This window comes from Glycine soja, chromosome 5 (genome assembly GCF_004193775.1).
Source record: "Glycine soja cultivar W05 chromosome 5, ASM419377v2, whole genome shotgun sequence".
Taxonomy (NCBI): domain Eukaryota; kingdom Viridiplantae; phylum Streptophyta; class Magnoliopsida; order Fabales; family Fabaceae; genus Glycine; species Glycine soja.
This window is the reverse complement of record NC_041006.1, coordinates 5,686,444-5,699,500: the sequence shown is the minus strand read 5'-3', so window position 1 is coordinate 5,699,500 and position 13,057 is coordinate 5,686,444. Positions and strand designations below refer to the sequence as shown.

At 39.2% G+C, this 13,057-nt stretch overlaps 2 protein-coding genes and 1 pseudogene across 2 annotated transcripts; all 3 read left to right on the top strand.

Annotated features, from left to right (window-relative positions):
* Nucleotides 1–788: 788 nt before the first annotated feature.
* Nucleotides 789–1,196, top strand: LOC114413830. The gene has a single exon (XM_028378354.1). The coding sequence runs from the start codon at nt 789–791 to the stop codon at nt 1,194–1,196; it is 408 nt and encodes a 135-aa protein (XP_028234155.1).
* A 7,877-nt stretch (nt 1,197–9,073) lies between these two features.
* Nucleotides 9,074–9,599, top strand: LOC114413829 (trifunctional UDP-glucose 4,6-dehydratase/UDP-4-keto-6-deoxy-D-glucose 3,5-epimerase/UDP-4-keto-L-rhamnose-reductase RHM3-like). The gene is made up of 2 exons (XM_028378353.1): nt 9,074–9,201; nt 9,341–9,599. The coding sequence occupies exons 1-2, from the start codon at nt 9,074–9,076 to the stop codon at nt 9,597–9,599; spliced, it is 387 nt and encodes a 128-aa protein (XP_028234154.1).
* LOC114412181 lies at nt 9,339–11,130 on the top strand (annotated as a pseudogene).
* The last annotated feature ends 1,927 nt before the right edge of the window (nt 11,131–13,057 follow it).

The following is a 13,057-nucleotide window of genomic DNA, read 5'->3' as shown; positions in this document are numbered from 1 at the left end:
GTTTTGATTAATTATGAACTTAATTCGTTGACTTATATTTTTCTCATATCTTTTTTCTGCCTCTTGATGTTTCATGACTTAGTGAGGTACATATTATCCAATCATGTAATCGTTTGATTCACATATTTTTATTGTACATCCTTTCTTTTATTCCAAACAATATCAAACAATATATAATATTAACACGTTACCTTAAAATCATAACATTAATTATTCTAACTTTTCAATACTCAAATAGGAGTATCAGCCCGTGCATTGGCACGGGCTAACTGGCTAGTTGGGCTTTAAAAAGAGTGTTACATAATAGCCTTGAAGACCTGTGTAGTGTTTGGGATGCGATGAACAACATGGTCATGCTACAACACATCGAAATTAAAACATCCTTTGAAACAAGTACACATGTGGTTGGACATGTATTTAAAAAAATCATATACAAGAGACTTCTTGGAATGGTTTCAAGGTACGCTTTAAATGAGATTGCTGCTGAGTTTGAGCGTGTATGTTATGTTAGCAATAATCTCTCTTCTTGTGATTGTGCGATGAAAGTCACGCACGGTCTTTCGTGTGCATGTGAGCTATCTAGGTATACAACTGGCAACATCCTACTGGATTCAATTCATATGTTTTGGAGGAGACTTAGTTTTTCAGACCAAGGGTTATGTGAGGCTGAAGTCACCATCAAGGAAGAGATCGAGACCATATGTAAAAGATTTGAGGAACTTGATGTTTTTGGTAAAGTTACTTTCAAGAGTAAACTTCGAGAATTTGCATACCCTGATCAAAACTCTATGTGTCCTCCTCCGTCAAACGTCAACACTAAAGGTGCACCGAAGAAACCAATGCACAGAAGCCAAAGATCCACGAAGCGTGATCTGTCTTATTGGGAGTATGTTGATACTTTTCATTCTGTTCAGAGCAGCAACTCTTCAGTGAAACATAGTGCATCATCTTTTCCTGACTCGCCAAAGCCACCGAAGCCAACAAGGATCATCCCGATGTTGGATCAATTTGAGTCATTTATACAGGGTTTCATTGACGACATTGTGGATGTCAAAGTGGACGGTAAATGTGGATATCAGTCCATTGCCGGTTTATTAGGTATGGGTGAAGATTCTTGGTCGTTGGTGCGCCACGAATTGATGAAAGAACTTGGCAAATGGTCGGATGACTACATCAAGCTCTTCGGTGGCACATAGAAATTTGAAGAATTAAGGCTGTCCCTACTTGTTGATGGGTTTTCCATGGTATGTTGTTTAGGTAATTATTTTTAAGAACAAACTTTAAATAACTTACATGTGTATGTTTGTTTGATTCAGGTTAGTATGGATAAGTGGATGGATATAATGAAGATGGGATATGCCATTGCATCAATGTATAATGTAATCCTTGTATCGTTGTCCCGACAACAAAGCATGACATTTTTTTTCCTCTTAGAGGTCAACCATCACGAGATTGTTCTGTGCACCGCATGATATGTGTTGGCCATGTGTTTGAAAATCATTTTGTTCAGGTACATTGAATATAGTTAGTCTGATTTTTAGATTTATGCAATCATTTGTGTTCATTTGAGTTAATAATGTTTGTTCACGTACAACAAGTTTATTTGCAAGACCGTTGTCCTTTACCGCCTCTAGCATTGTTGTGGTCTAGGAATTGTCATCCCCAGGCAACTCCATATATTAGTAGAATGCAGTAGTACAGTAGCTTCATGGTGTTCAAAAGAGAGTATGTCGACCTAAATGAAGACTGAGCATGCATGGTTGTTATGGATCGTGACACTTGTTTATATAATTTTATTCATTATGCGATACATCGTTGTCAGAATTGACAACACATAGTCAAATGCATGCGTATTCAAGTTTGAGTGTGACACGACATTGAATGACTTGACAACACATTGACAGCTTGACATGATAACACATTGGTTTAGTTGGAATCACAAACACGAAACATTTGCACACGTTTTTTTTAAAAGTGAAGCAACATGGGTGAAAACCATCTATATATATGAGATAGGACAACACACTAAAAAATCAGACATTCTCTCATAATTCTTATAAGAAAGTATGACATTTTTAGGAGAAACTAGCAGTCAGACAATTGTGAACTCAAGTTCGGGTTTCATTTTTCCAAATGGATTGATTATTCACGATGATAGTGGTGTTTACTTTAATACTTCCACTCTAGTACCCATTCGAGTATCAAACACTTGTGATTTTGCAACGCTAAAAACCAGAATACACAATACCCTTCAATTAAACGACAAACAATTCTTGGATGAAATTTACTACCGGCAGTCATTCACAGATATAGGTAACCAAATTCGCTTTCAATGTATGCAATTGAAAAATGATGACGATGTCAACACAATGTTAATGTGTAATCATAAATTTTTGTGTGTTGGTCCGATTGAGTTATTATGCAACATTGGTAGAACACCAGATAGAATATTAAACTTACTTGAAGGCACTATGACCCGTACTCATGATGCGCTTCTGTATTACAACAGGAGGTGGAACATGCCACACCAAAACAACTTTGTAGGTTACGCGTTCACAGGAAAAAATCCAAAAAAAAATTTGACATTCCTTCAGGATGTACCATCAATGAACTAAAGGATTTGATAAAACAAGTTCCACCTTAAGGGATTCCCCCTCATGGAATTCATTAATCACAAGCGGTAAGGCGATTGTTTTTTCGACAACTAGGTCATTTTGAGTATTCAGACAAAATTATCAAATTTGAAATTATTGAGCTGAAAACTAATGATGACGTGCTAAAGGTCTTAATACAGTCTAACTATTGGAAACAATTTTGGCTCACCAGGAAATCCCTCAGCATCATCAGCAGGTGACCCCTCAGCACCATCACCAGCCAAGCCTTCAGCAACAGCCGCAGCTACATCCTCGGTGGTCATCTGAGGTGCATCCTCAGCCATATGAGGAACATCCTCAGCAACTGTAACATGTACCCTTTGCCTACGGGCAGATGCGGTAGGCCTACGCCGCCGGGGAACATCATCTGCATGATACTCATCCTTTCTAACCAAGCCTCTGCCTATACCCCTACCTAATGCACGCCCAAAACCTCTGGTTCTAATCATGATCTACAAATCATGATAAACACGTATTTTTTTGGGTCAAATTCAATATTCATATATTTATAAACCGATGAAACACTAAAGGTGCACCTAATCCCTAACCTAAATCCTAATCACGAAACTAACCCTAAGCCCAACCCTATCAACTAAATAAATCCCAACCAACTAAACTAAACCCAAACCTCAACCCTAACCAATACATATCTACCATTTCTAAAACTAACCCTAACCACCATATATATATATATATATATATATATATGAAAACCTAACCCTACACCTAAACCATAACCTAAACCCTAACAAATAAAATACAACCTAACAACTAAGATAAGCCCAAAGCTCAACCCTAGCCACTACAATAAACCCTAACCACTATCCCTACCAATACATATCTACCATTTCTAAAACACTCAATAACATACCAACATAAATATTAAACCCTAACGACTAAACTAAACCATTAGCTTAACCATAACCACTTTTTAATAAATCCTCAACCCTAACCCTAACCCCAACCTTAACCCTTGGCACTAGAATAAACCCTAACCACCAACCCTACCCTTTTACATATCTATCATTTTTAAAACTACCTACCAACATATATTAAACCCTAAGCCCCACACCAAACCCTAATGCCACCCCTAACCGCTAAACTAAACCCTAACACCCAACCCTAACTACATACTATCAAATATATTAATCCCTAACATCTCAACTAACCCCTACGCTAGACCCTACCCCTAACATAAACACTCATGTACCCCCTATGCCCTAACCACATAGTTAGTCTTAGGCCCTTAACCAAACCCTAGCCACTAACCCTAATTTCTATTTTGATGCAAATATTTAAACATCAAAAACATAAATGTTACCTAATATATACTATTTTCATGGAATTATATTAAACATCAAAATTTAATTCATACACCTTGCAATGATACATATTTTTTTCATTAAAAAACAAAACATACCTATTTTTAATACAAATCAAACAAATACAATTAAATTTTAAAAAATAAACTAAATTAATTAAAAAAAATCAAATGTTCATACGGAAGAACTTCTTCCGTATTCACGTTAAAAACTTAGTAACACATACGGAAGAAGTTCTTCCGTATGTGTTGAGGCTTTTCATATTCAACAGAACCTCAAAAATGTCGTCTACCCTACAACCAAGGAAATGGCGGAAGAAGGAGCTAACCTCGAAGTGAACTAACCTCAAAGGAAATGGCAAAAGAAAGAGCTACGCGACGAACAAAATGGCAGAAGAAGGAGCTGCGGGAGGAGGTGAAAGAAGAAGCTACGCGAGGAAGAAGGAGCCTGAAGGAGGAGCTCGTGGAAGAAGGAGAAACGAGAAGAAGAGGAAATGGAAGAAGTGGGGTGCTGGTGTGCCTTTTTTTTATTTAAAATAAAGCCAAGGACAATTTTGTCCATTCACCCTAATTGTTGGGTGCACCAGCAATGTTGCTGGGTGCACCTAGCAACACCCCCTCACTTGTGCTTACATTAACTGGTGCTTTCATTGAATTAATGGCCGACTCCATTTGTTCCAAATCAGCCATGGACTGTTTGGAGGAAGCTTTTACCAAATTAGCTTCACATGTTACTCAGAAAATTGATGACTTGCTCCTTCATGTTGCTGCCCTGAAACCCATGCTCAGCATTCACCATCTCCGTCATCTTCCTCAGCCATACCTGTACCAAACCCACACACACTTAGCCATTCTCAAATGAAGCTTGATGTCCCACGATTTGATGGTTCAGACCCTTCAGGTTGGGTATTCAAGATTACCCAATTTTTCGAATATCATGCTACACCTAAACCTGAAAGGCTTACCATCGCCTCGTTTTACATGGAGGGGCCGGCCTTGGCGTGGTTTCAATGGATGATGCGAAATCACCAACTCACCACTTGGCCTGGTTTCCTACAAGCCATAGAGGCTCGTTTCACCCACTCCCCATACGAGGATCCTATAAGACTCCTCTGCAAACTCACACAGACAGGGTCTGTCAGAGATTACCTGAACCAATTTGAAGCCCTCGCCAACTGTGTCGTAGGGTTGCCTCCTTCCTTCCTTTTGAGCTGCTTTGTCTCAGGTCTTGATCTCGATATCCATCGTGAAGTGAAAGCGCTTCAGCCCATGTCACTGGTGCACGCCGCGGGGCTGGCTCGCTTGTAGGAGGAAAAGCTCTTGGAGGGTCGTAGAGCTCCGCGCAATCGAGTCTCTCCGGTGCTCAACCCTTACTCACCCTCACCCACCCCTGTGCCCTTACCCAGCCCTAATCTTTCTCTTTCACCCTCTCCACCTAAACCCTCACCCCTCCCAGTACGGCGCCTCACCCCAGAAGAACTTGCAAGCCGTCGTGAACGAGGCTTATGCTTCTACTGTGACGAGAGATTTACACGAGGCCATCACTGTGCTTCGTGATTTTCTCTCCTCATCGCCGATGAAGAACAACCAAGTGATTCCCCAAACCCTAAAATAGCCACACGATACCCACTTTCAGCTGACCCGACCCACACGGACCCATTAATTAATCTAAACAATACCTAAACACAACCCGACCCACTTCCGGCCCAAATCAGTTTTCACGCCCTCTTTGGCCAGACAGCACCCGAGACCCTGCGTATGGTTGGCCGGATTGCTTATCATCCTGTCGTAATCCTCGTCGATGGTGGAAGCATGCATAACTTCGTGCAGCAACATTTGGTTAAATCCTTTGGCCTGTTAGCTCAAGACACCCCAACCTTGCGTGTCCTCGTTGGTAATGGTAAAGAAGTTCAAAGTTCTCATGTTTGTCGCGATGTCGTGGTGCAGGTTCAGGGCAGAGTTTTCATGGTGGACCTTCACGTACTTCCTCTTTGCGGCGCTGACGTGGTCTTAGGGGTTCAATGGTTTAAATCCCTTGGCCCCGTGCTGACTAATTACAACATTTTGACCATGAAGTTCATTTACGATGGCACCTTAATTGAACTAAAAGGTGACTCTGATGTTCCCCTCACAGCCATCTCCCCGCCTCAGCTTCACCGTTTAACCTAAACACGGGGCGCCAGTGAGTATTTTCACATTCGAGTTTGCTCCCAAGACACACACCCAACGCCTACCCACCCAAATATTCTCCAATTGACCAACCAATTTTCCTCCCTCTTCCAAACACCGACATCCCTTCCTCTTTCCAGACCCACCAACCACTCAATTCTCAAGATGGCATTATCCGGCCAAGCACTAGCCCATTTTCCTCACCAGTGCTATTGGTCAAAAAACGTGATGGAACATGACGATTTTGCGTTGATTACAGGGCCTTGAATGTGATCACCATTAAAGATCGTTTTCCAATCCCCACAATTGATGAGTTGTTAGACGAGCTGGGGGGTGCACGCTGGTTTTCCAAGTTAGACTTGCTACAGGGGTATCACCAAATTCGAATGGCTACGGAGGATGTAAGCAAAACGGCGTTTAGAACCCACCATGGCCACTATGAATTCTTGGTGATGCCATTTGGCCTCTATAACGTGCCATTGTCCTTCCAGGCTACTATGAATTTGACTTTCGGTCCCATTTTGCGAAAGTTCATCATCGTCTTCTTCGACGATATTTTGATCTACAACAAGACCTTTTCGGAGCATATCAAGCACCTGCAAATTGCTTTTCAGACTTTGAAAGACCATAGCTTCTTCCTTAAATTACCCAAATGTTCCTTTGCAACCCAACAAGTTGAATATTTAGGACATATTGTTTCAGAACAGGGGGTCGAACCTGTCCCAACCAAAGTAACATCAGTGCATCAATGGCCGCCACCAATGTCTGTCAGAGCTTTACGCGGCTTTCTGGGACTCTCCGGGTTTTATCACCGTTTTATTAAAGGCTATGCTACACTCATTGCACCACTCATTGCCCTGTTGGCCAAGGATTCATTCCACTGGACGCAAGCGGCGGACCAGGCTTTCCGCAAACTTAAGGAAGCTTTTTGCACAACACTAGTCTTGAGGCTGCCAGATTTTTCCTTACCCTTTGTACTTGAAACAGATGCATTAGGGACTGGTATGGGCGTTGTCCTCTCCCAACAACACCATCCAATTGCATTTTTTAGCAAGTCCTTCTGCCCGAAGTTGCTTCGCGCCTCCACATACGTCCGTGAGCTGGCAGCAATCACGGTGGCAGTGAAGAAGTGGCGTTAATACTTGTTGGGCCACCCTTTCACCATCTTAACAGACCATCAAAGCCTTAAAGAACTTATGGCACAAGCAATCCAAACCCCAGAGCAACAGACTTATCTCGCACGTTTATTGGGCTATGATTTCAACATCCAATATCACGCCGGCACAGCGAATTCAGCAGCTGATGCTCTTTCCGGCGAACTTTTAATGCTAACAATTCCTAGTTGTATTTTTTTGCAGGACTTGAAGGACGAGCTGAGAGCAAATCAAGATTTTTTTAATTTCAAACAGCGCATTCTGGATGATCCCCAAACTCATCCTGATTGCATTTGGCTACCCCGGAATGCACCGTCAATCCCAACAATCCTTGCTGAATTTCATTCTACGCCAACAGGAGGCCACATGGGGATGACAAAGACCTTAGCCAGAGTTCGCGACAACTTCACCTGGGCCAATATGCAACAAGATGTCCACAAGTATATTGCTAACTGCGTTCCTTGTCAACAAACTAAATATGATCACCGGTGTCAATCAGGCCTCCTCTGTCCTTTGCCTATTCCGGCGCGACCCTGGGAGGACCTTTCTCTCGACTTTATTGTGGGTCTATCAAACTTCAGAGGGCACTCGGTTATCCTTGTAGTGGTGGACCGTTTCTCCAAAGGGGTTCATCTCGGAATGTTGTCAACTCATTACACAGCTGCCAATGTCGTAACAACGTTCATGGAGATCGCCGGCAAGCTTCACGACATACCTCAAAGTCTGGTTTCAGGTAGAGATCCTCTCTTTATCAGCCGATTCTGGCAGGAACTATTCAAGCTAAGTGGTACAAAGCTTTGCATGAGTTCGGCTTACCATCCCCAAACAGATGGTCAAACCGAAGTCATGAATCACGTAATTGAACAGTACCTCAGGGCATTCGTTCATCAACGACTGTTGACATGGGGACATCATCTGATTTGGGCAGAATGGTCATACAATACCTTGGTGCATTACGCCACTGGAATGTCACCATACGAAGTCACTTTTGGCAAGAAACCTCCAAGCTTACCCCAGTATCTAGCTGGAACTTCGACGATAGAGGCCGTGGAAGAATGCTTAACCAATCGCGATCAAGTTTTCGCTAGTTTAGCAAGAAAATTGAACAAGGCTTAACAACGAATGAAGGAACTCGCAGATCAGAAGCGTCGCGATGTGAGTTTTGAAGTTGGAGACATAGTGCTGGTCAAGTTACGTCCTCGACGGCAGATAACAGCTACCAACAGTAGCTACTCGAAGTTGGCAAAGCGATTTTATGGTCCCTTTCAAGTGACCCAATGTATAGGCGAAGTTGCTTATAAGCTAGACTTACCAGCAACCTCGAAGATTCACCCAGTATTCCATTGCTCCTTATTAAAGCCATTTCGTTTAGACACGACAGCCATTCCATTGGAACTACCAGCTTCATCTAAAGATAATCAACAACTCATTACACCACTCACTATCCTCGATTCTAAGTGGGAGACGACAGCCTCGAGAAAGCAATTATTAGTACTGGTTCAGTGGAGAGGACTATTTCTTGAAGATAGCTCATGGGAGAAGTGGGATGAGCTAAGGCAGAACTACAACCTTGAGGACAAGGTTGTTTTGGAAGCTTGTGGGGATGATATGGAAGAAGAACAGAACAGGGAGCATTATGCAGCAACATAATTAAAAGATGCAGAAGCAGCAGCAAAGACAGAGCAAGTAAAAGGACCAAACAAGGAAGAACGTAGAAGGACAAAAAGAGAATTGAACAAGCCTCAGTACCTGAAGGATTACACAATGAATTAAGGATGCGCTGGCAGTCTTCTAGAAGCAGAATCAAGGGGCCGTTAGATATTGTTCCCTTAATAGCATTCTTATTAGATTTTCCTCCAAGGCACAAGCTGCCAAAATCTGTTAGAGAATTTCATCCAGAAATGTATGAGAATATCTATAAATAGGATATGATGTAATTCAAATGACAGACAATAATACAATTTCCTTTTCTTCTTTTACGTTGCTCTAGAGGTTCTAGGCCTCATAATCCTAGAGTTAATTGCTTGTGCTTACATCAGTAGGTCATATGGGCTACCTGTTATTACAACTCGTGGAAACAATGTTTATGGGCCCAACCAGTTTCCTGAGAAGTTAATTCCAAAGTTCATCCTCCTGGCTATGCAGGGAAAGAATCTTCCAATTCATGGGGATGGTTCAAATGTGAGGAGTTATTTATATTGTGAAGATGTTGCTGAGGCTTTTGAAGTTGTCATGCACAAGGTGAGGTTGGCCATGTTTACAATATCGGGACAAAGAAGGAAAGGAGAGTTGTCGGTGTAGCCAAAGATATATGCAGACTTTTCTCAATGGACCCAGAAACTTGTATAAAATTTGTAGAGAACAGACCATTTAACGACCAAAGATACTTTCTTGATGATCAAAAGCTGAAGGACTTGGTTGGTCTGAGAGGACCACTTGGGAAGAAGGATTGAAGAAAACCATGGATTGGTATATCAACAACCCTAATTGGTGGGGTGATGTCACTGGGGCATTGCTTCCTCATCCTAGGATGCTGATGATGCCTGGCGGGTTGGAGAGTCATTTCGAGGGATCTGAAGAGGAAAAACCTGCATCTTTTGGCTCAAGTAATACCAGGATGGTGGTTCCATCATCCAAGAACACCAGCTCTCAACAGAAACATCCTTTTATGTTCTTGATCTATGGTAGAACAGGGTGGATTGGGGGTTTGCTGGGGAAATTGTGTGAAAAGCAAGGAATTCCGTATGAATATGGAAAGGGTCGCCTGGAGGACCGCTCCTCACTCTTGGCTAATCTTCAGAATGTGAAGCCTACACATGTTATTAATGCTGCAGGAGTGACCGGCAGACCCAATGTTGATTGGTGTGAATCCCATAAAACAGAAACCATCCGCACCAATGTTGCTGGTACCTTAACAATGGCTGATGTCTGCAGAGAGCATGGGATCTTGATGATAAATTATGCTACTGGGTGCATATTCGAGTATAATGCAACACATCCTGAGGGCTCTGGCATTGGTTTTAAGGAGGAAGCAAGCCCAATTTCATTGGCTCTTTCTATTCCAAAACTAAAGCTATGGTAAGTTTCTTACATGTTATGGATTAATTATATCTGTTCATAATGAATTATTGAATTATCATAATAATTTTTATGTGAACATTGACAGGTTGAGGAGCTCTTGAAAGACTATGACAATGTATGCACACTCAGGGTTTGCATGCCAATTTCGTCGGACCTGAGCAACCCGCGCAACTTCATAACAAAGATTTCTCGTTATAACAAAGTAGTCAACATTCCAAACAGTATGACTATTTTGGATGAACTTCTGCCTATCTCAATTGAGATGGCAAAGAGGAACTTGAAGGGAATCTGGAACTTCACAAATCCAGGGGTTGTGAGCCACAATGAGATCCTTGAGATGTACAGGGATTACATTGACCCCAACTTCAAGTGATCTAACTTCACCCTCGAAGAGCAAGCGAAGTTGGTTGTTGCTCCTCGAAGCAACAATGAGATAGACGCATCAAAATTGAAGACAGAATTCCCAGAATTGCTTTCCATCAAGGAATCACTCATGAAATATGTCTTTGAGCCAAACAAGAAAACATAAGCAGGTTTATGTTATTTAGACAAGGCAGTGATGTGTTCAGGCTATATAGATTACTCACTCATTGTTTCACTATTAGCTCCTTTCAGTTACTGTGTGTAGAGTGTGGTTAGATATGTTCCCTAAGTCTTCAATTCTGCAGTTTTATTCATGTGTCCTCTGGTAATGGCAGCTTTAGATAGATGTCTTGTTATCTACAATGCAAGCTTCTGATGGGCAATTTTTGCACCTGTATTCTTTTATTGCTCATCTAGAATGAAAATTTAAAATAATTTGCTACCTTATCGAGATGTACTTGGATATTTATCTGTAATATGAAAATTTTTAAATAAGAGAAATTATTTGTTATTTTTAAACCAAGAAATGATAATGCTAATTTCATTGCCCTTATGTAATTATTTATTTTTTATTCCTATTTGCTAAGCAAAAGCTCCAGTTATTGGGTGATGATGCTATATTGTGTTATTAACCTTGTGATGTAGTCACATTCACAAACACACACACGGTTATATTTGTGTTCGAAAAATTATTTTGGAAGATAAATGTTTTTTTATTTTATTGTGGATTGAATTTTATTAGATTTCAAAGTGGGGAAATATGCCTCAACAATGACAAAACTTGATGTACCTTTGGCTTAAATATATCTTTGGTTTATAAAACTCAATTTAACACTTTTTTTCCTGTAAAAAAAATCATTTTAGTTCTTGTAAAATATGTTTTTGTTTTTTTTAAAGTGTTTTGGGTAGCACTTTGATCAGTGAATTTTTTTTATCTAAAACACTTTAAAGATAAAAAACAAAATAATAACATTGTGCAAGGTTTAAAAGGATTTGTTTATAGAGATGAAGATGAAAAAAAAAACACTGAATTACATAAACAAAAAATGTATTTAAATCATTAGCATTTTGGAAGGATGGATATTTTTGGTACTTGAAGTACAAGAGAGGTGAAAAGAAAGTCATAAAGGAGAGTTGTGTTTTAATTTTTTTTTAATAATTTGAGATTTGTGTCTATGCCTCTCACTAGACTTCTTTTGTACCCTAGTAATTGAAGTTTCATGTCAATTTTTTTTTTTGCATAAATACTTTTTTTTGTTCTTATAATTCAGTTTTTTATTTTATTTTTGTCCCTGTATTTTTTTTTTTCATTTTAGTTTCTCTATTTGTCTTATTTTTCATTCTTAAAGCATTTTGTTCATTGTTCAGTGTATTTTTTTTACTGTTTAAAGCACTTTGAGGGCGAAAAATAAAACAAAAATATTTTATAAGGACTAAAACTTTGCAGGGATAAAAAGGAAAAAAAACTAAAATGTAAGGACAAAAAATATATTTAAGCTATTTTTTATTATGGATATTATTGAAGTGAAACATCAAATTCAAATAGAGAACAATATCGAAAGTAATTAAGAAATTGCATCTAAGTTTTGTTTGAAAAGAAAATGACAAAAGTTAGATGCAATTCTTAAGGTGCTTTTGTTGCTTACTTAAAAAAAGTACTTTTTTTTTTGCTAGACCATTATCGCAATTGACTTTCACGCAAATAACCAAACATGGACCTTTAATCTAGATCTTTATTACAATGATGATCTAAGTGAAAAGTTTAAATATTACTTACAAAGATACATATTATATATTATTTATTAACAGAGTACTCACATTGATAATTTGAAATCATAAAATATTTACTAACTGGATCAATATTATTGACATACATGAAATATTTAAAGAATTAAATATAAATTTTGTTCGAAAAGTAAAGCATACAATTTACATGTAACTTTTGTAAATAAAGTTTTAAGGATAAATAACCGAATTTGATTCCGAAAATATGATACGGCGACAAATTGATTCATAAAAGACGAAAAATACAAATTTAGTCCTTAAATGTATAAAAAGTTTAACAAATTACTTCTGCCGTTAAACTTGTAAAATTATTTTGTCATTAAATTTTAATGTTGAAAGACTAATTTGACAATAAGTTATATTTTTCAAGAACCATTTTGACATTAAGTTACAACGATTAAGAACTAATTTATCATTCACATTAAAATGTTTTACCAAAAAAACCATTGGTTGTTTTGTTTCTCAAAATTTGATTGAAAGATATTATCATACTTTATCATTTGATTCAAAAATCTTTTTTTTCTCTATAC